Genomic DNA, 22,389 nt, shown 5'->3' with positions numbered 1-22,389 from the left:
AGAAAATAATGCATCTTTCTGAATAGATAGTAGGGGGCATTTTTGTTCTGTCCCCCAGGAACCTACATGATGGAGTTGGTGTAATTGTCAGGAGACGTATAGACCTTCATAGAGAAAGGGCCATAGTAGGACTGATCAATCCCAAAAATTAGACATACGATGAGTAAAGGAAGACCTGCAAAGGAGAACAGCTGGAGTTAATGTCACATCCAGCCCCCCCAACTCCACAACAATTGTTGAAAGGTAAGTTCAAGCTAGTACAAAAATGTGAAAGAAATCTTAGATAAAATATAATAGTTCCAGAGCAACAGACAGTAAGATCCAAAACAAGGATGCAAAAAAAATATTTTATCGCTCACCCCAGCCCATTAAGGACAGCTTGACAAATAAGCATTTGATGTAGGAGTTGAAGACTTCAATCACCATCCGGTAGAGAGTGTATCCCTCAATGGCCATCCAGGTCAAGCACGCAAGCATGCAAAAATGCAGGAACATACCACCAGCTTTGCAAGCCATGTCCCCTCCAATAGGAGCCAGGTGCACCACAATGAGGAAGCTCACGTCGATGAGAAAGATGGACCAGAGAAGGTTCATGTGGACAAAGACAACGTGGTCCCTCTGCTTTTTCCTGTAAAGAAGAGTGAGCATCATACTTCTCTGCTTGATTGAGGCACCAAGCTGCAGACATGAAAAGTCGCACAACCTGTTGTGGGAAGGGTTTGATCCCCAAGACCTGACTCCTGAGTTATCTAACCTGCTTCCCTCCAGATGTCCTGCAACCCATTCTCACACTCCATTGCTGTTGGCCATGCTGGTTGGGGCTCATGGAAACTGAAGTCCAAAAGACTGGACAGCCACAGTTCATTGACCTCTATCCCTCTCAGGAAACATATATCCTTCAAATGCACACAGACTCTCACCCCCACAGATTGCTGTCCAGAGGAGATTCATGTGGACACAGACAATGGGATGCCTGCTTTTTCCTATGAAAAAGAAAGAGCATCACAATTGTCTACCTGTTTCATGAGGCCCCAATGTGGGCACCTTAATCCTTCAAGGGCAGCTGCATTCCCTGCTGCTGTTCAGATATTTTGTGCTGCAGTTTTCACAATTACTGTCCACTGTGCCACCTGCGGCTTAGGGAAACACAAGTCCAAAACGGCCCAAGCTGTACCCTTAGAAAATGTGTATCAAATTCACACTGTCTCCCACCCTCCATTGACTGCATCTGAGGGTGTCCCCTTCCCACTGAGGTGGCAAATGAATTCCTCACTCTTATGACCATGTGCCATGAGTTCTAAATTTCGAGAAAGGTCCATCTGGGGAATCCTGCAAAAGCCTTCCACAATCTGGCTTTGGCAATTATCACCAAGCTCAGTTTCTGACACTAAATTTGGGGTGGGGTGGGGTGGGGTACCACCTGGAGAAATAACCAAGTCCACAAAACTCCACCCTCGGTTCCTACAGGTTTGGTGATTACTGGGAACAGCCTGAAAATGGTGAATTTCAGCTTGCGGCTAGATTAGGGTTCACAGCCGTGTTTGGGACTCGGGTGAAAAGGAGTCCCTGCAGATTTTACTCCGTTAGCCACTGTCACTCTGTGAGTGGTGCCTGAAGACATTTCTTCAGTCATGTGGCCAGCATAACATCATGGAGCACTGTTTGCTCCCCACCAAAGTGGTACCTATTTATCTACTCTCGTTTGCATGCTTTCCAACTGATATTTTGGCAGGAGCTGAGGCGATGACGGGAGCTTAGCCCGCCGCCAGGAACTCGGGTCTTGAACCTGGGCTGCCAGTTTTCCAGCTGACAAGCCCATGTCTTAACTGCTGAGCTGCCAGGCTGCCCAATGTGACTCAGAGATGCACATTGAGATGTTCCTGCAGATGATCTCACAGGGTTCTCCTTCACTGTCTTTGCTTGTTCCTTCTTCAGTGCTAGTCTAAATTCCTTCTAAAGTCCTTCTGAATCCTCCTGTTTTCCAACTTAGAGCAAAATATCAACTTATCCTACCTCAAGCAAAGGAAGACGATGGTGACGAGTGAAGCCAGTGCTGAAATGATGCAACCAACCAAAGTAACAATCTCCAGATGTTGCTTGTGGATCTCGTCTATATCTGAGAGAGGGACCTGTGGAAGGAAAGGAAGGAAAGAAAAGATCTAAGAAGCGTAAAGGAGTTTGAAAGATTGTTTTCAGCAGCTCCAGGCTTGAAGGAATCATAATGTTCTGAATGGGGTTGGGCCACAACTAGAAGACTTTGCAGGAAGCAATGAGGCCCTCAGGTCTAACTTCCTGTGAGGGATCAAATCTCTGAAAGATGTCTGTCTTCCTCTTGAACACATCCTGTGAAGAGGAATTTGCTCTCTTCCTGGTTAATTAGTTCTACAACCAGTGGAACAGCTTGCCTTCAGAAGGGAACTTATTTTCCAAAGCACCAGAAGGCAGGACAAGAAACAATGGATGGAATCAAGGAGAGATCTAAGCTAAAACTAAATAGAAATTTCCTGAACGTGAGAACAATTAATCAGTGGAATGGCTTGCCTTTGTGGATGCTCCATCATTGGAGGCTTTTAAGAGATTGGACAGCCACTTGTCTGGAATGGTATAGGGTCTTCTTCTTCCTGAACAGTGGCCTGGACTCCAAGGTCCCCTCCAACTCTGTAACTGAGATCCATGATTTGGTATCCTATGTTCTTGGTGTCAAAGATCAGATCTTCACCTTCACCTGTGTGACATGCTGCTGTCACATCTGGACAAATGGAGACTGGATGATGTGGTTCCTCAGTTGTCTTTATGGATACTTCAAGTCCATTTTTGACTCTTGGTAATTACCTGGACATTTCCTTGGCAAATTATCTTTACTCAAGGCTAAAACAGTTCAATTCTCTTAATCTCTCTTTTAGGGTTGGTTTTCCGATCTTTTTTCTTTTCTCGTGGAATTTATCCCTCCCTTCTATGGAATTTATCATTACTCTGGGTTCATTCACTTCCTGGAAAATGAAGTATGCATTTGTCTACCTTCAGTTTCAATAAATAATAATATTAATATTATTGATATTAATATTAAATAAATAAATAGAATTCTATTATTAAATAGTCAGTTTTTCTTGGTTAGGTTCAAGAGTAAGAGATCTCCTCATCCCTCACCACTGGCCAATCTTTCTGAATTTTTGGGAATTGTAGTCCACCACCATCCTTTGTCCCCATATCCTCTGCAGGATGCCGATATGAACTTTGGCACTCACCATGAGCACCGCAAAGAAGGTGAGATGGTCACAAAGGCAGGTTGTTTGGTTCTTTCCTTTCACCACTTCACAGCCTGAGGTGTTCCACTTGCCGATGTCACCGGCTACAATCAAAAGGGTTAGGGTCTTTTGGGGTTACTAATACTGGCAGTGGCACAGTGAGGAGCAGTGCAGGTGGTCCTCAACTTACAAGCACAATTGAGCCCCAAATTTCTGTTGCCAAGTGAGACAGTTGCTAAGTGAATTTTGCCCCATTTTATGACATTTCTTGCCACAGTTGTTAAGTGAACTGCCGCAGGTGTTCAGAATAACATGGTTGTTAAGTGAATCTGGCTTCCCCGTTCCCTTTGTTCATCAGAAGGACACTAAAGGGGATCACATGACCCTGGGTCCCTCAGTTGCCAAGTGTTGATCATGTGACCCTGGGGATGCTGCAACGGTGGGAAGTGTGAAAAACGTTCATAAGTCACTTTTTCCCATGCCATGGTAACTTTGAATGGTCACTAAATGAAAGGTTGTAAGTCACGAATGAACTGTTGTGAGTCAAGGGCTACCTATAATTTTAGGTATGTTGTCCCTCTGTTCCCTGCTGATGTGGGAAGACAAGAAGAACCGTGACTCTTTCCTAGATGAGGGTCATTCCAGTGGTGGGATTCAGCCAGTTCGCACCACTTTGGCAGAACCGGTAGCTAATTTTTTGTTGCCCAGGCCCAGAATGGACTTCCAGAAGTGGCATCCACGCAGAGAACCATTTGTTCACCTATTTGAATCCCACCACGGGCTCATTCCACTTCAAAAACAAGATAAAGCTGAGCAGCTGTGCAAGAAACAGCCCCCCCCTCTGCACCCCACCCCATTTCTTTGAGATCCGGTCCCATTTTTCAGTATTCACTGACCCAAATGTCTACGGAGATTCTCAGTCATCCAGGTCAGGGTTGTTTCAAGGGCGTTTTTCCAAGAGGCAACTGGATTTTCTTTGTTTCTCCTTGAAGGAATTTCGCTTCTCATCCAAGAGGCTTCTTCAGCTCTGACTTCAGGCGGAGTTTGAAAAGAAGCTGCTGGGATGGGAAGCGAAATGTCTTCAAAGAAAAACAAAGGAAGTCCAGTTGCCTCATGAAAAAGCATCTTCGGGACGGACCCAAATTATGATTTTTGGTACACTAGTTCTGAGAAGGCAAAAGAAGAACTCAGGGTCTCTTGTAGGGCACCTCAACACAGCCCTATTTGGATGACCAGAGAGGGTAAGGTTTTTTTCTTTCCCCCATCCCCCCATCTGATATCCTCTCATGCAACTCCCACAATTCCAAACCAACACAGACCTCGAGGCTGGGTGACCCCAAAAGGGAGCCCAGGGGTCAGCTAGGGACTAGAATGACCCAAACATATTCTTTCCTCCTATTTATTTTCCCCATGCAACAATCCTGTGATGTAGGTTTAGCTGGGAGAGGGTGACTGACCCAAGGTCAGCCAGCTGGCTTTCATATCTAAGGTAGAACTAGAACTCACCGTCTCCTGGTTTCTAGGCCAGGACCTTAACCACTATGCCAAACTGGCTCAAAATTATTTCCTAATTTTTGTAAAGCCGCATTTTGCTCAAATGAAGAACTGCAAGAAACACAAAGCCCAGAGAACAGACTGGACAGTCACTTGTCCAGAATGGTATAGGGCAGGGGTAGGCAGCCTTGGCTCTTTTATGACTTGTGGACTTCAACTCCCAGAATTCTTGAGCCAGCCATGCTGAGGGGAAAGGGGGAGGTTTCCAAGCTGAGCCATGCTGGCTCAGGAATTCTGGGAGTTGAAGTCCACGAGTCATGAAGGGGCCACAGTTCCCTCATGCTGGCTCAGGAATTCTGGGAGTTGAAGTCCACGAGTCATGAAGGGGCCATAGTTCCCCCATGCTGGCTCAGGAATTCTGGGAGTTGAAGTCCACGACTCATAAAAGAGCCAAGGTTGCCTACCCCTGGTATAGGGTCTCCTGCTAAGGCTAGAAGACCTCCAAGGTCTCTTTCAACTCTTGTCATTCTGGTATTCCTTCCAAATCTTCGCATTCATGCTCCCAACATCCTTGGACACTTACGCTTGGGACCCATCACCCAGAAGACACACGAGGGAGTCACATTCCTCTGAAATAAAATCAAATTTCAAATAATGAATGTCACGCATGGTGGGGTTTTTTTTAAAAAAAATGTAAAAGACAGGGAGCTATCATAATGGTATATGAAGTGTTTCTTAGCCTCCACAAGTTTAAAATGTCTGGACTTCAACTTCAAAGTTCAAACTTGCAGAGGTTAAGAAACACTGATACATAGTTTTATCTTCTTTTGATGTACAGGCAGTTTGCGTGGGTCACTGGGAAGATTGCAATCTTCTATCAATGTTGTGCATGGAAGGAAGTCAACACAATGTTACCAGAAGAAGAAGTGTGGCTGTTCCATTGTCATCCCTTCGCTTACCAATAGAAACAGCACTTAGACTTATATACCGCTTCACAGTGCTTTACAGCCCTCTCTGAGCGGTCTAGAGTCAGCCTTTTGCACCCAACAATCTGAATCCTCATTTGTCCAACCTCAGATGGATGGAAGGCTGAGTCAACTTTGAGCTGCTCAGGATCGAACTCCTGGCAGTGGGCAGTGAGTTAGCCTGCAATGCTGCATTCTCACCACTGCGCCACCACGGCTCTTGCATACGTTGCTTCTGTTTCCAGTCCCTACCCTTCCTGCCTCCTTCCAAAATTGGGGCAACAAAGTCCAAACAGATTTGACGCCTGTTGAGGCTGCTGATGGATGGTGATATTTATTTAGTGAGTTCCTGTATACCCCAGCCACCTAGCCAACCTACAGCAGTACCTGGACGGTATCTCTTTACTCTCCTACCATCCGGTAGGAGATATAGGAGTATAGCCATCCGTACCAACAGGCTGAAAAATAGCTTTTATCCATGGGCTGTTAGGCTTTTGAATGGGATATAATCTCTGTGAACTTATGCAGAATTGACTTGGGAGGCCGGTGTGTGGTGTAGTTGGTTCACATGGTGTGGTAGGATGGAGGGTTTGTTGTCACTGTGTGTTGGGGGGAGAGAGCACGGGGGGAGGCTCAGCTAATCTCAATGTACACATGTACTTTGACAATAAAGGTTTATTATTATTATTAGAATAGAAAATAATAACAATCCCAACTAAAATGAAACAATACCCCAAAACAACGTGACACTCTCCAGAAATTGTAAAGGAAACTCATTACACCAGGTCAATAAATGGAAGCAGTGAATACATAGGCAGTCCTCGGCATACAGTCACAATTGAGTCCCAACGTTTTGTGGCTAAGCGAGGCTGTTGTGGGTTTTGCCCCATTGTATGACCTTTCTTGCCATAATTAAGTGAATCCCTGCAGTTGTTAACTACAGTAACAGGTGTGTTAAATGAATCTGGCTTCCCCATTGACTTTGCTGGTCAGAAAGTCACAAAAGGTGACCCCAGGATATCGCAATTGTCATGGACACATGCCAATTTGCCAAAGCATCCAAATTGTGAGCGCATGACCATGGGGATGTTGCAAAAGTTGTAGGTGTGAAAAACAGCCATGAGGCACTTTTTTCAGTGTCGTTGTAATTCCAAACCAGTTACTAAAAACATTGTTGTAAGTCGAGGACTTCCTGTACCAAAGGACAAGCATAATTTTAAGGTAACATCTCCCCCATCCTGAAGGTTGGTCCTGATCCTGCTAAGTTTTTCACAAGGTCTTGAAGATGTGGCTCCACCAGTGGTATTTGGTAGAACCTGTGCAGTGGTTACTTTAATTGTTCTTTGGCTTTGCATCTTTTCCACCGACTGTGGTTATATGGTTTTTAGTTTTTTAATGTAGATTAAAAAAACTAAAAAAATGGTTAGCCATGCAGAGTCATAGGGTCAAGATTGAATCACTATGATGCTTGCTAGCTTCTATCGGAAATCAGCTTGCCGTAGAAATGGGGGGAGGGGTAGAAAGCAAAGGGAAGAAACAAGATTCCAAGAAGCCGTTCATGGATCATGAGAGCCTGCAAGAATGCCAAGGTCACTAATGCAGGTGCTTGATGGAGAAAGGGACTGTTCCCATAACAAACCAAAGTTCTATGATTGGACAATGTGAACACCCAGGGAGTGGGGGCAAGGAAGCTATTGTTTAACTAGGCCAGGTGTAGGCCACCTTGGCTCTTTTATGACTCGTGGACTTCAACTCCCAGAATTCCTGAGCCAGCCATCCTGAGGGGAAAGGGAAAGGTTTCCAAGCTGAGCCATGCTGGCTCAGGAATTCTGGGAGTTGAAGTCCACGAGTCATAAAAGAGCCAAGGTGGCCTACCCCTGAAGTAGGCCAATTTTCGCATGGGAAAACCAGAGCTGGTTTTGCTTCTTCAGTTCCAAGATGTGTATTCAGTAAAGTTTATCTTTTATGGCACTCAAACGCCTTGAAGATTCCTTTTTTTATTATTATTTGCTAGGAGGACATTTGACACATTTGAGATGGATGACTAGATAAATTGAAATAATCAATCAATTAATCAGTTGATGACCCTAGATTCTCTTTCTCCACTCCTTCTTATTAAGATTAGTCAGACAGCACTAACGACAAATGACCAGAGACATTTCAGTTAATTCTCTATGTTTTGGGACTGATCAACCTTCACTAAAGAAGACACAATTGTTTCAATTGTTACCATTTTTCAGACTGAAGGCACTAAACAATAATTCTCATAAACTGGATGGAAGAAGACTGCTGTGCCATCTCCTTCATTTCCCATTTATCACATCATTTATGTGAGAAAACCACAATATATGACTTGGCTTATCCCATATCACAAGAATGTAGAAACGTGTGAAGAATCTTGATAGAGACCTTCCTGGTACTACAAACAAACCAGCATCAGGGCAATGGGAAGAAGAGATTTTTGACCTACCTGAAGGTGGTTGTGCCAAATAGTGATTGATATCCGCTCTTTCGGAAGCAGCCCATGGACCGGTGTGTTTCCCACGGAGATGCCAATCACTTTTCCACCAAGGATTGGGTGGGAATCTTTGTCCTGCCAGGAACAATTTTAGATGATATAGATAGATGATAGATAGATAGATAGATAGATAGATAGATAGATAGATAGATAGATAGATAGATAGATAGATAGATAGATAGACAGACAGATGATGGATGATAGATAGATAGATAGATAGATAGATAGATAGATAGATAGATAGATAGATAGATAGATAGATAGATAGATACAAGAGAGAGAGAAAGAGATGGATAGACAGAGATAGAGACAGACAAATAGACAGATGGATAGAGAGACAGATATCATTATCCTGTCAGAAACTAAGTTTAGATGGTTGATAGGTTAGTAGGTAGTAGAGAGAGAGAGAGAGAACAACAGACCGACAGGCCGATAGACAGATATGGACAGACAGACAGAGAAAGACAGACATAAGGACCATCTTCTGTCTCGTTCCCTTTCTGTAATGTATCTCTTCTGCGATGTCAGTAAATCCACAAAAGCTTGTTTTGTCAAGAGTAACAGTAGCTTCCAAGTTCTTTTCCTGCTTTGCCACAACACCCACACACTGTTACTGTACAGGCATGCAGGGATAACCCTGGCAGAGGTACATGGGAGTTACTAAGAGAAAATAAGACACATCTAAGCCTTTCTCCAGGCCATTACCTTGAAGAGCACCGGACTCGTAGCTGCCAACATCACAACTCGTCCCTCTTGGTTGACTTTTGCACCTTTGGCTAAGACTGATTTTGACAGAGTCACCTGGAACTGATTAATTTCATCACCCTGTGACACAGAAAAAGATGTGGCATTGCAGACTCTGATTGGAAAGGAAGAACTACAGTTGCCTTGTAAAGGGAAAGCTGGAACCATCATTTCCCATCTGGATTTTCTTAATTTGGTTTGCATCTACCGGTTCTGGCAACCAGGCCTATGCAGCTATCTGTAATTTTCCAAATTATTATGGCATTCCTTTCAGGTCAGAATTATACACAGGTAGGTCCTTCAAGTTGTCAAGGTTGGTCACCCCTGGTATAGGGCTTGAGCAGGGGGTTGGACTAGAAGACCTCCACGGTCCCTTCCAATTCTGTTATTCACTATTCTGCATTCTGGCTTGTTGCATCTCAGCTCTGTACTCACCTGCACCTTTTCCTCAATGGACAGATTTTCAGGTGGCTGGGGTGAAATTTTGTGCACATTGGCAAATAAACGTGGTTGCCCAAATCTTTTGTGGTGGCCTTGAAACTGCGTCTCCACCAATATTGACTCCAGATGTTGGAGGTGTCTGTTGAGAAAAGAGGGACCAGATGGCTCCAGGCAACAGATCCACAGGTGCCCACCTCCATTAAAGAGGCAGGCTGCCATTTCATTGACTTATCTTGGTCCAAGAGGAAGCAACGTTTGCAGCAAATCAGAATGATGTTAGAAGGACAACACATGAACAGTACAGGCTGTCCTCATTTAATGGCCATTCACAGTTACGGGGGTGATGAAAAAGTAACACTGTGACCAATCCTTCAATTATTTTTATTTTTCCCCCGCCTATTTTTTTAATAAATTAGGCAATGGATATTTCTAATACTTCCTCCTCCTATTTTTCCCCATAACAACAGCCTTGTGAGGTGTGTTAAGCAGAGAGAGAAAGACTGGGCCAAAGTCATCTAGCCAGCTTTCATGCTTAAGGCGGGAGTAGAACTCGCAGTCTCCTGGCGATTGGCCCCAAATCACCCAGCTGGCTTTCATGCCTAAAGCAGGACTAAAACTTACCATCTCCTCTTTTCTAGCTTGGTGCCTTCACAACTAGACCAAAGTGGCTCTTTACATCCTTCACAGGCCTCCACAATCCTTTCCAGGATGGCAAGATGAGTCTCTGTCTCCCTTAGAGTAATATTTCTCAACCTCAGCAACTTCAAGAAGAGTGGACCTCAATTCCCAGCTGGCTGGAGAATTCTGGGAATTGAAGTCCACTCTTCGTAAAGTTGCTGAGGTCGAGAAACCCTGCTTTAGAGACTCAACTAGGTTCTAACCTAGGGAACGTTGATGGCAGTTGTTAGTCATATGATTATAGCCTAACTGGTTGGGTTGGCAATATATAAGCCATGATTGTAATGTATTGTATCCCTTTAAATGTGTAATGATTGGCCAACGCTGTGTTCTTTCAACAGCCATAAGAGGGAGCTAGAGACATAGCTTCTCTCTGTGTGTGTGTTAGTTACTCTGTTACATTGCTTGCTGATTATTGTTGATTGTGGTTTTGCTACTGTTTGCTAAGCCCGAAGAACTGTGTTTTTGACTTTTGGACTGGTAAGGCGACTTTGTATTGGATAACTCTTGAACTGTTGATATTCTTCTCTGTACCCGTGTATGACCTGGACTGTTTATTTTTAACTTGTGCTACTCCTAAAAGTAAAGTTTTTTCCCCTTTTTTTACACACCTCAGTGTATCAGTGTGGTTGCTCTGCAAAACCTGACTACTCTCAGTACCACTTCTCCTGTGCATTGTGCTTGTTGGCTCAGCAGCTATTCTGCACAAACCCTGTCAGCAGTGATGAAAGAATTGAATAGCAAGCACATTCTCTTTTGGAGCTGTGAAACCAGAGTGAGGAATCAAAGGCCCAGCTGCCTTTTCTTCACCAGTACAGAAAGCCATTAGCCCACATATACTCACATAAAGGGATCTTCACGTATGACACCCCTACTTTGCCCAGGCTTTTCTAGTCTTGTCAGTATTGAATCGATTCTTGTAAATTCTGTTTCCACGTCACTTGTCTCATCTGGTTTTACTTTTCCCCACACTATTGGGTAAAACAAGAAAGAACATACCAGAAAACGTTCACCAGAGGTCCCTCCTCAGGAGCATAAAATGATACTTAATGTGGCGAAAAGCAAGGTTTTACACCTGGACAGGAAAAACCAAAGGTACAAGTACAGATTAGGTGAAACCTGGCTCAAAAACAGTAACTGTGAGAGGGACCTTGGAGTCCTAGTGGACGATCACTTAAACATGAGCCAGCAGTGTGAGGCAACAGCCAAAAAAGCTAATGCAATCTTTGGTTATATTATAAACAGAGCCGTAGAATCAAAATCACGTGAAGTATTAGTACTGCTTTATAAAGCCTTAGTAAGGCCGTATCTGGAATACTGCATCCAGTTTGGGTCACCACATTACAAAAAAGATGTTGAGGCTTTGGAAAAAGTGCAGAGAAGAGCAACTAAGATGATCAAAGGCCTGGAGACGGAAACATACGAAGAACGGCTGCAGGACCTGGATTTGGCTAGTCTAAAGAAAAGAAGAAATAGGGGAGACGTGATAGCAGTGTTCCAGTATTTGAGGGGCTGCCACAAAGAAGAGGGGGTCAACTTACTTTCCAAAGCACCAGAAGGCAAAAAAGAAGCAACGGATGGAAACTATTCAAGGAGATAAGCAACCTGGAATTAAGGAGAAACTTTCTAACAGTGAGGACAATCAACCAGTGGCCCAGCTGGCCTCCAGACATCATAGGTGCTTCATCACTCGAGGTTTTTAAGAAGAGACTGGACAGCCACTTGTCTGAAATGATATAGGGCAGGGGTCCCCAACCCCCGGTCCGTGGACCGGTACTGGACCACGGCATGCCAACAACCAGTCTGCACAAACAAGCAAAGCCCCATCCATGGGATGCAGGCAGCACACAAAACCACGCACCCTCCGGTCCGTGGGAAAACCTTTCTCCACGGAACCGGTCCCTGGTGCCCAAAAGGATGGGGACCTCTGTGTTAGGCTCTCCTGTTTGAGCAGATCCCTTCCAGCTCTATTTTGATTCTTCTTGATCTAGCGATGGCTCTTAGAAGGGAAGGCGAGATGCTGTGCTCCGTAGGAATGGAGAGAGTTTTACATTACCTGGAAACTGGAGAAGGAGAAGGAGAAGATAAAAAGGTCTTCTGGGAGCCCTGATCTCAGTCCAGATGCTGCAGAGGTTTGATGCTGTCGTCATGGTCTTATACAAGGCTTCCTTGCACAACCTCCAATAGCTTGGCTCTCCTTCAACGCACCTGGAAAAGTGCACAAAAAGCACCTTAGTTCAACACTGGCTCCCTTGACCGAGATAAGCGCTGCCTCACAGAATCAGACATGACTGGACAAGGTAAACCTTTACCTTTACTTTCTATGAGGAGAATTGTCCAAAGCACACACTCCGCTAGAGAGAAGTTCTCTGAGGATGGACTCCAGAAGGAATCTGAAAACCCGGAAGACTAACCCTCTGGTCCTGGTGACCGATTCAGATTGAATCCTCACTCTAGCTTCCCCATTGTCAGAAGGCCACAAAAGTGATCATATGACCCTAAGGGCACTGCACCCTTCATAAATACATACCAAATGTCCAAATTTTGATCACGTGACTTGAAATTTTGAATCTCCCTCTGATATGCTTCCCCCCACCACTATTTCCTGTCCTGCCCTCAGGTGCTTTGGGGAAGAAATTGATCTCCTCTTCTCTGTAACAGACTCTCAAGTACCCAAAGCTTGCTATCCTATCAGCATCAAATTCCTGGTTGTGTAGCTAATGAGTAGGCTGGCTTGGTCGCTCAACAGTGAGACACTGGTGAAGCAGGCAAAGCAGCACCTGCATTTTCTGCGTCGCATGAGAAAAGCTCATCTTCCTTCCCCTGTCCTGACCACTTTCTACAGGGGGACAATGGAGAGCATCCTGTCATACAGAAAACATTTACAGTTTGGAAGCATCCCTGCTTCAGACAGGAAGGCAGTGCAGAGAGTGGTGAGGATGGCCAAAAAGATCATTGGCAGTTTCCTTCCTCCCATCCAGGAGATGGTACAGAAGCGTTGTTTGAACAGGGTCCGTAAGATTATCTGGGACACTACTCATCCTCTTCACAACCTGTTTTCCTTGCTACCATCTGGGAGGAGGGGGCTCCATGGTATCCGCAGCAGAACATCCAGATTCAGCCATAGTTTTATTCCATACAGCATTAACCTTGTGAACTCTCAGGCTTCCTCCTTCCGTTATGTATTCAAGATGGACAGTGTTTAATATTTAATATTTATTTGTTATGTATGTATTTAATATTTATTTGTTATGTATATGTAAGGGTGTGGGTCTATACATATGGGTATATAGTATGGTTAGTGTGTGTCATGCAAGTGGTCCACTTTGAGAGCGGGCAACTAAATTTCATTTTTGATGTGTGCCATTGTGCTCACAGTAAAAAAATGACAATAAAGGTTATCTTATCTTATCTTACCTAGTTCTTCTCTTCAATAGTTCCGTAAGCTAGGGATCCCCAACCTGTGGGCCACAGCCCACTAGTGGGCATGAAGGGTTTGCAACCGGGCTGTGGAAACGTCCGGCAAGTGCGCACACACGCACGCCTCATCACTTGCGGAACCATCCCCTCTCCGCCCCACACAGCCGGTCCGTTGGGGAACTCTGCCCTAAGCCATTCATCATAAGATTTAACCACTAGTCTCCAATCATCTTTGTTGCTCTTCTTTCTATGCACATCTTTTTTGTATCGTGGTATCCGGAAATGTACACAGTATTCCAAGTGTGGTCTTATCAAGGCAGTGTATTGCAGTAGTATCACATTTCATGATTGTGATGCTGCCCCTGTCTTGATGCAACCCAGGACCGCGCTGACTTTTGGCAAGTGCAGAACGCTGCTGGCTCATCTTTAAGCTTTTGTCCACCTAGATCAGGGGTAGGCAACCTTGGCTCTTTTATGACTCGTGGACTTCAACTCCCAGAATTCTTGAGCCAGCCATGCTGAGGGGAAAGGGAGAGCTTTCCAAGCTGAGCCATGCTGGCTCAGGAATTCTGGGAGTTGAAGTCCACGAGTCATGAAGGGGCCATAGTTCCCCCATGCTGGCTCAGGAATTCTGGGAGTTGAAGTCCCCGAGTCATGAAGGGGCCATAGTTCCCCCATGCTGGCTCAGGAATTCTGGGAGTTGAAGTCCACGAGTCATGAGGGGGCCATAGTTCCCCCATGCTGGCTCAGGAATTCTGGGAGTTGAAGTCCCCGAGTCATGAAGGGGCCATAGTTCCCCGCCCCGGCCTAGATGTTTTTCACAGTTGCTACCCTTAAGCCGGGTGCCATCTGTTCTATACCTGTATAGGTGTTTTTTCTTTCCTAAGTGTAGGACTTTACTTTTCTCCCCACTGTATATAGCACTTTGTTGGTCAAATCTGTCAAGATCCTTCTGAATCTGGAAGTTCTAAGCAAACTATAATCAAGTAATACAGGTTGTCCTCAACTTACAACAGTTCACTTAGTGGCTGTTCAAAGTTACAGCAGCACTGGAAAAAGTGACTCGTGACCATTTTTCACATTTATGACCATTGCAATGTCCCCAGGGTCACATGATCAAAATCCAGACGCTTGGCAACTGATTCGTACTTATGATGGTTGCAGAGTCCCGGGGTCACGTGATCCCATTTTGTGACCTTCTGACAAGCAAAGTCAACAGGGAAGCCAGACTCACTTTACAACCGTGTTACTAAACAGCTGCAGTGATTCAGTTAACAACTGTGGGAAGGAAGGACGTAAAATGGGGCGAAACTCACTTAACAAATGACTCACTCAGCTACATAAATTTTCGGCTCAGTTGTGGTTGCAAGTTGAGAACCAACTGTAAAGGCAGGATAAAAATTAACAAATGAAAAGAAATAAAATGCAAAATTCAAAGAATAAGAAGAAAAGGGAAATGGAATTTGAAGAAAAACAGAGAAAAACAGAAAAATAAACATATACTAAAGAAAAAATATATATAAAGAAATGACTTTCCCCTTCATCACATGTATAAATAATATTAGTAACTTTTCTTCCAAGAAGGAAAGATTCTGTGGTCTACTTGGTCAACTATACAGTATTAACCTTGTGCTATGTATTCAAAATGGGACGTGGTGGCTCAGTGGGTTAGGACGCTGAGCTTGTCGATCAGAAGGTCGGCAGTTTGGTGGGTCGAATCCCGAGTGCCGCGTAACAGAGTGAGCGCCTGTTACTCGTCCCCGCTTCTGCCAACCTAGCAGTTCAAAAGCACGTAAAAATGCAAGTAGAAAAATAGGGACCACTACGGTGGGAAGGTAACAGCGTTCTGTGCGCCTTTGGCGTCTAGTCATGCCGGCCACATGACCACGGAGACGTCCTCGGACAAGCGCTGGCTCTTCGGCTTTGAAACGGAGATGAGCACCGGCCCCTAGAGTCGGAAACGACTAGTACGCATGTGCGGGGGAACCTTACACACATATATACATACTGTATATATACTGTATATATATATATTCATATATATATGTATACATACATATATGTATACATACACACACACACACATATAAAACTTATATGTTGCATAAAGTATGTTTTAAGTATGTGTGTTATGTATATGTACACTTTGAGAGGAAGCAACTAAATTTTATTTTTAATATGTGCCATTGTGCCCACAGGAAAAAATGACAATAAAGGTTATCTAATCTATCTAGAAAATTGAAGCACTTCACATCCGAACAGACTCTGGTTAAAAAAGAACACTGACGCAAACTGCATGTCTCTTTTTAAAAGTTCAGATGTGAAAAAGCCATTTCCTCTTTTTCTGTCTGAGAACCCTGACCCAGATGAAGAGCTGTCTCAGCAACTAAAAGAATGGAAAGAGTCGATGTAATCGTTTTTACTCGTCTTTCTGTAGTTCCACAATTGCATCACGCTTAACGCGAAATGATCGTTCTACAAAGCCTTTCAAGGAAATTGAAAACCAACTGGGCCAGCAAAGTAGGGCAATGGAAAATTCAGAAGTCAACAGGATTTCAGAAGTGAAATGAGATCACATGCACGTTAACTGCAATATTTGTTTTCCTGGTAAATATATATAAGCAACGCGTAAGGCGAAGCAAACCAATTCCTTAAAGCACAAATCTTGGATTGTCTTAGAGAACCACCAGGAAGGGACATTTTCAACTTGTTTACTTTGGCGCATTTGCTAATGTAGTTGACTTTCTTGAAGTTTACATATGTAGATGTACTTTGATTTTTGTTTAGCCTAATTTGAGTATACGTATGTCAAAATATAAACCCAGGAAGTAATAAATAACTAACATTTCCAATGTTAAGTTTGCAAACTGAGACCAGCAAGTTCATTTCTCTTGTTTCTGTGAGGTCCTTGGCGCTCTCTGAAGATGTGACCTAGTTGGGTATTGAAACTTCTGCAAGAAAACACCTAGGCCAGGGGGTAGACAACCTTGGCTCTTTTATGACTCGTGGACTTCAACTCCCAGAATTCCTGAGCCAACCAAGCTGAGGGGAAAGGGAGAGGTTTCGGAGCTGAGCCGTGCTGGCTCAGGAATTCTGGGAGTTGAAGTCCACGAGTCATAAAGCGGCCTAGGCCTAGGCCAGGGGTAGGGAACCTTGGCTCTTTTATGACTCATGGACTTCAACTCCCAGAATTCCTCAGCCAGCACAGCTGGCACAGGAATTCTGGAAATTGAAACCCATGAGTCATAAAAGAGCCAAGTTTGCCTACCCCTGACCTAAATTCAGAGAGCATCAAAGGACCCCACAGATCAGCCCTAGGCTACAGAGATACCCTTCTTTTGGTTGCTAACACTGATGATATTACCTAGTTGGGTAATGAAACATCTACAAGAAAATATTTACGGCTGCGGGACTTGGGTCTGGCTAGTCTAAAGAAAAGAAGAAATAGGGGAGACATGATAGCAGTGTTCCAGTATCGGAGGGGCTGCCACAAGGCAGAGGGGGCCAGGTTGTTCACCAAAGCACCAGAGGGCAGGACGAGAAACAATGGTTGGAAACTGATCAAAGAGAGAAGCAAATTGGAATTAAGTGGAAATTTCCTGACAGTGAGGACAATTAACCAGTGGAACAGCTTTGCCTCCAGAGATCGTGGACGCTCCATCCCTGGAGATTTTTAAGAAGAGGCTAGACAGTCACTTGTCTGAGATGGTATAGGTTCTCCTGCTATTCTATTCTATTCTATTCTATTCTATTCTATTCTATTCTATTCTATTCTATTCTATTCTATTCTATTAATTTTATTCTATTCCATTCCATTCCACATTTTCTTTTCTATTCTATTCTATTCCATTCCATTCTGTTCTGTTCCATTCCCTATTCTATTCTATTCTATTCTATTCTATTCTATTCTATTCTATTCCATATTTTCTATTCTATTCTATTCTATTCTATTCTATTCTATTCTATTCTATTCTATTCTATTCTATTCTATTCTATTCTATTCTATTCTGTTCTGTTCCGTTCGATTCCACCCCGCCCACTCCACCCCACCCCACCCCACTCTATTCTATTCTATTCTACTCTACTCTACTTTATTCTATTCCATATTTTCTATTCTATTCTATTCTACTGGTACCTGTTGTTTAAAAACAAAATAACAGAGTCTGAAGGGATCTGTGAGGTCTTCTAGTCCAACCCCCACTTCCATTTCTCTGGCTCTTCTGTATCGGCCACATCTAGCTGGATGCAGACCAATGTCTTCAAGTGCTGATTGCATCTGATCTATAGGAAACCAGATCTTGAATATTAATTCCCACTGCTGAGACTGGCACTCACTGACCGTTTCTGGATTAGCTACCAAAATTCTCCATTCTAAAGGAGTTTTTGCTTTGCAGATGTGACTTTTTTCAGGACACAAAGAAAAAAAATGTTTAGCTTTTGCCTCCTTCTACTGCGCTGTAAGGTTTTTTTTTCATTTTTTTAAGTTTTTCAGTCTAGCCTGCAGCCCTGAGATTTGTTAGCCAAATTCAATCTGATTATGTTTTTGATCTCAAACCAAGCTCAGGTATAGGCAGCAACCTGTTGTGCCAGAACAATAAAACCAACTCTTTACATTCAGTCTCTTATCTTTTTCGGCTGCAGAAAAAAATGGAATGTTTAGCACAATTAATTCAAACCTGACATTCATTAAACCTCAAAGATCTGAAGGATGTGTAAATATAAAGAGATTTAAACCACTTACATTTATCTTTTATTTGTAATATATGTAGTACACAGAGAGAGAGAGATGAATGAAATAAGTGGTTGCAATAAATAAATCAACCCAGATTCTTTGATGATTAGAAAGAATAGAATAAGGAAAGAAGGGAGAGATGATGTAACCTCAGAGAGGATGAAATAGAAATTCTATTTATAACTGCTGTAAAGAAGATTAAAACCCTTTTTCTTTCTTTCTTTCTTTCCTTTTTCCTTATTTTTCATTTTCATCATACTTTTTTCCTAAATTTCCCCTTCTTTTAATATGCAAATAAAAATTGATTAAAAAAATCCAGATTCACATTTTATAACTGCTGTAAAGAAAATTAAAAGCCTCTTTCTTTCTCTTTCTTTCTTTTTCTTTTTCTTTTTTCTTTTCTTTTTTATTCTTTCATTTTCATCATACTTTTTTCTTAAATTTCCCCTTCTTTTAATATGCAAATAAAAATTGATTTAAAAAAAATCAATCCAGATTCAAATTGGTTAAAAATGAAATTCCCTTGAAAATAAAGTCCAGTGCTCTAGCCTTGAGCTCTAGGTAGGAAACTTATCACATCCTAGAACAGATTTTATGGGTCAAGAACCCTTCAATTTCCCAAAAGTTGGCCAAGGACACCCTCTGGGGAAAGGGGATGAAAGTGCCCCCCCCCAAAATCCACAACATTTTTGCAAGGAACTAAACAAAATGAAAGTTGATTATTCGGTCACAAAAAACAGCATGAAGTTTCAATCTGACGTGAGAAATATGGCAAACCTCTTCCTAAAACCGAAATACCATCTTCCGAAGACAACCTAGCTGACATTTAGTCCACCAATCTATAAATGGCCTGAATGAGATCACAGCAGAAGTTCTGGAAAGCACCAACCTCAAGAAATTGCTTAATATGGGTTTGTTTTCAAACTGTGTTTGAAATGGATCCGTACTGTTTTATGAGTACCTGATGGGGTTCGTCAGAGAGAGAGGGGGGCTGAAAATAATTACTCAGAGTCCCACAATGCAAATTGGACCTTGCGTGCGAGTGATACCTTGGTTGATGGGACTTCTCCCACATTGAATGAATGGGTTGATTCTGAAAATGGGAATCCCCTGATCTAGTTGTGCAAGGGGAAATGAAGAGGGGGAGAAAGGGGAAGAGATGCGTTGGATGACAAGCTAGAGAAGACAACACCACGCCAAATTAAGAGGAACATTTATCATTATGGGAGCTAGTTTGGTCTAGTGCAGGGCTTTTCAACCTTTTCACCCACTGTACCACTTTTAGGATATGGCAACATCCACGTACCACCAGTCACCTAGCAAGGTGTCAAAAACCTGATGACCCCCCCCAAAAAGGAATAAAGTGATGAAGTACAGGTAGTCCTCGACTTACAACAGTTCACTTAGTGACTGTTCAAAGTTACAATGGCACTGAAAAAAGTGCCCCCCAAGCCACAGCCAAGCAAGACACCTGCCTGCCCACCCGGCAGCGCTCTTCCTCCTGTCCGAGGTTTTCATTGTTGTGAGCATTTCTGTTGAGGATTGGCAGCGGGGGTGGGGTGGAGGTGTTTGATTTTTATTTTCCCCCCCTCATCTGCAGGGTGGTTGCAGCAGGTTTTGGTCACTTCACATGACCCTGGGACACTGTGACCGTCATAAATATGAATCAGTTGCCTAGCATCTGAATGTAAATCACAAGACCCTGGAGATGCTGCAACATTCCAGCTGATCGGCGCTTGTTCTGGGCTCAGCAAAAGTGCCAGGATCAGCGCTGAGCTCCAGCTGGAGCCTGGCGCTGATCCTGGCACTTCCGCTGAGCCCTGACAGCCCTGCAGCTCCAGCCGTCTCTTGCTCAGGCTTCTGGGAGTTGAAGTCCACGAGTCATTAAAGAGCCAAGGTTGCCTACCCCTGGTCTAGTGATTTAGGTGCTGGCCTAAGAACCATGAGTTCTAGTCCTGCCTTAGGCCTGAAAAAGCAGCTGAGTGACTTTGGGCCAATCACTTTCAGCCCAGCCCATCTCACAGGGTTGTTGTTAGGAGGAAAATAGGAGAAGGAAGGAGTATTTGGTATGTTCAAGCACCTTGGGTTCTTTATAAAAATCAAATAAATAAAATCTTTCAGCCAGTGAATTCTCCTACGCAAGCTAGGGTGTCCATAATAATTTGTCTAAGATACCATCAGACCTGGATGGTAGACTCGACCATGAAACATATTCTGCAGTATATTTAAAAGAGCCAATTGGACTTTAAAAGAGCTGTAAAAAACTGGGACCAAAATATATTGGACCCTTTCCAATTAAAAGAATCATAAACCCAGTAACAGTTGAATTAGAACTACCCAAAAATCTTAGACGAATACACCCAACCTTCCACTGCAGTCTATTAAAGAGAGAACAACAATCACCACTACGAGCAAAAATCCCACCACCACCGCCCCCCATCATGGTGGAAGGAGAACATTTTGAAGTGAAAGAAATCTTAGATTCCAGAAAACACCATGGAACGATACAATATTTAGTGGCATGGAAACACCTCCCCTACTCAGAAAATGAGTGGGTTAACAAACTCCATGTTAAAGCACCTAAGTTGCTTAAGAGGTTTCATACAGAATATCCGAACAAACCAGGCTAACTTTTATATGTTTTCTTTCCCCCACAGATGGACTCATCTTTTTTCTGAAAGGAGAGCCGAATGTCAGAATCCATTTATATCACATTTCATAAATGTATAGGTAGAACATTGGGCTTATTCTGGGGATTCTGCCATCTCTCCGAAGGGGGGGAGAGGATGGTTACTTAGACTGAAAAAGGTGATCTTCAAACAACAGGGAAATGTTTGTTCTGGGGGGAAGGAGGGGGAGAAACAGACCTGGATCACATCTTCATTTACAACTGAAAAAGGAAGAGCAATAACAATAAAACCTAGGAGAGTTCCCTTTCCCACGGAAGGGCCTGACACCTAAGTAAATGATGGGAGCCTGACCAAATGGATGAGGGGAGGGGGCTGAAATGGGAATGCTTTATATAGGATTGAAATGTAACTTTGTTAGATTCCGTCTTGTATTGCCACAATCGATTCCATCCTAGTAAACATTTTCCTTTTGGACTAAACTTGCATCCAAGAGTTCTTATTTCCTAAGATGTGGATTGAGGTGGGTCCTGACACCTTGGGAAGAATTCCATGGATGAGAATCCTAAAGGGGAAAACAACTCAAGAAGCTTGGGAAATTTTGAAAAGTGAGATAATAAAGGCCCAGTCTAGCACAATACCAACAAAGAAGAAAAATAACAGCTCTCAAAAGAAACCAGCATGGCTGCATAAAGAACTCTCTGATAAACTGAAAGATAAAAAGGACAAGTATAAGAAGTGGAAAGAGGGGCACATAACTAAGGCAGAATATCAGCAAACAGCCCGTGCCTGCAAAGATGAAGTGAGGGAAGCTAAGGCTCAAAATGAACTAAGGCTTGCGACCAAAGTCAAAAATAACAAAAAAAGCTTCTTTCAACATATAACAAACAAGAAAAAAGTTAAGGAAATGATTGGTCCATTAGTGGGGGAAAGTGGCAAGAAGTTGACAAGCAACAGGGAGAAAGCAGATCTATTTAACTTGTTTTTTGCATCTGTCTTTACACAAAGGGAAAAAACAGTCCAACCTACCAAAACCAGTGCCATAAAAAACAGAATAGAAACGCAAGATACGATAGGCAAGAAAATGGTAAGTGAGCACCTGTCCAGCCTAGACGGGTTCAAATCACCAGGACCAGATGGATTACACCCCAAGGTTCTCAAGGAACTGGCAGACGTGATCTCAGAACCACTGAACTATATTTTTCAAAGATCCTGGAGCACTGGGGAACTACCAGAGGACTGGAAGAGAGCTGATGTAGTTCCCATCTTCAAAAAAGAGAAAAAAATAGATCCAGGAAACTACAGACCTATCAGCCTTACCTCAATACCTGGGAAGATTCTGGAAAAGATAATCAAACAACAAATCAGCGAACACCTTGATGCAAACAAAGTCATCACTAAAAGCCAACATGGGTTTGTCAAAAACAGATCATGCCAGACAAATCTTATTGCATTCTTTGACCAAGTGACAAAACTAGTGGACCAGAGGAATGCTGTAGATATAATTTACTTGGACTTCAGTAAG

General features: G+C 43.2%; 1 protein-coding gene across 1 annotated transcript in view; it reads right to left on the bottom strand.

Annotated features, from left to right (window-relative positions):
* Nucleotides 1–22,389, bottom strand: part of LOC310644888 (adhesion G-protein coupled receptor G1-like) — a gene marked incomplete at its 5' end in the record, with an annotated part of 28,951 nt that overhangs the window by 3,928 nt on the left and 2,634 nt on the right. Inside the window, 11 exon segments of the mRNA XM_083370221.1 lie at nucleotides 67–175; nucleotides 360–628; nucleotides 2,014–2,129; nucleotides 3,246–3,349; nucleotides 5,323–5,368; nucleotides 8,175–8,297; nucleotides 8,928–9,047; nucleotides 9,402–9,546; nucleotides 10,930–11,056; nucleotides 12,142–12,246; nucleotides 12,249–12,293. Coding sequence (XP_083226347.1) covers nucleotides 67–175; nucleotides 360–628; nucleotides 2,014–2,129; nucleotides 3,246–3,349; nucleotides 5,323–5,368; nucleotides 8,175–8,297; nucleotides 8,928–9,047; nucleotides 9,402–9,546; nucleotides 10,930–11,056; nucleotides 12,142–12,246; nucleotides 12,249–12,293 — 1,309 coding nt within the window.

This window comes from Vipera ursinii, assembly GCF_947247035.1.
Source record: "Vipera ursinii genome assembly, chromosome: 10".
Taxonomy (NCBI): Eukaryota; Metazoa; Chordata; class Lepidosauria; order Squamata; family Viperidae; genus Vipera; species Vipera ursinii.
The sequence above is the reverse complement of the archived record's forward strand: the minus strand, read 5'-3'. Positions and strand labels throughout refer to the sequence as shown.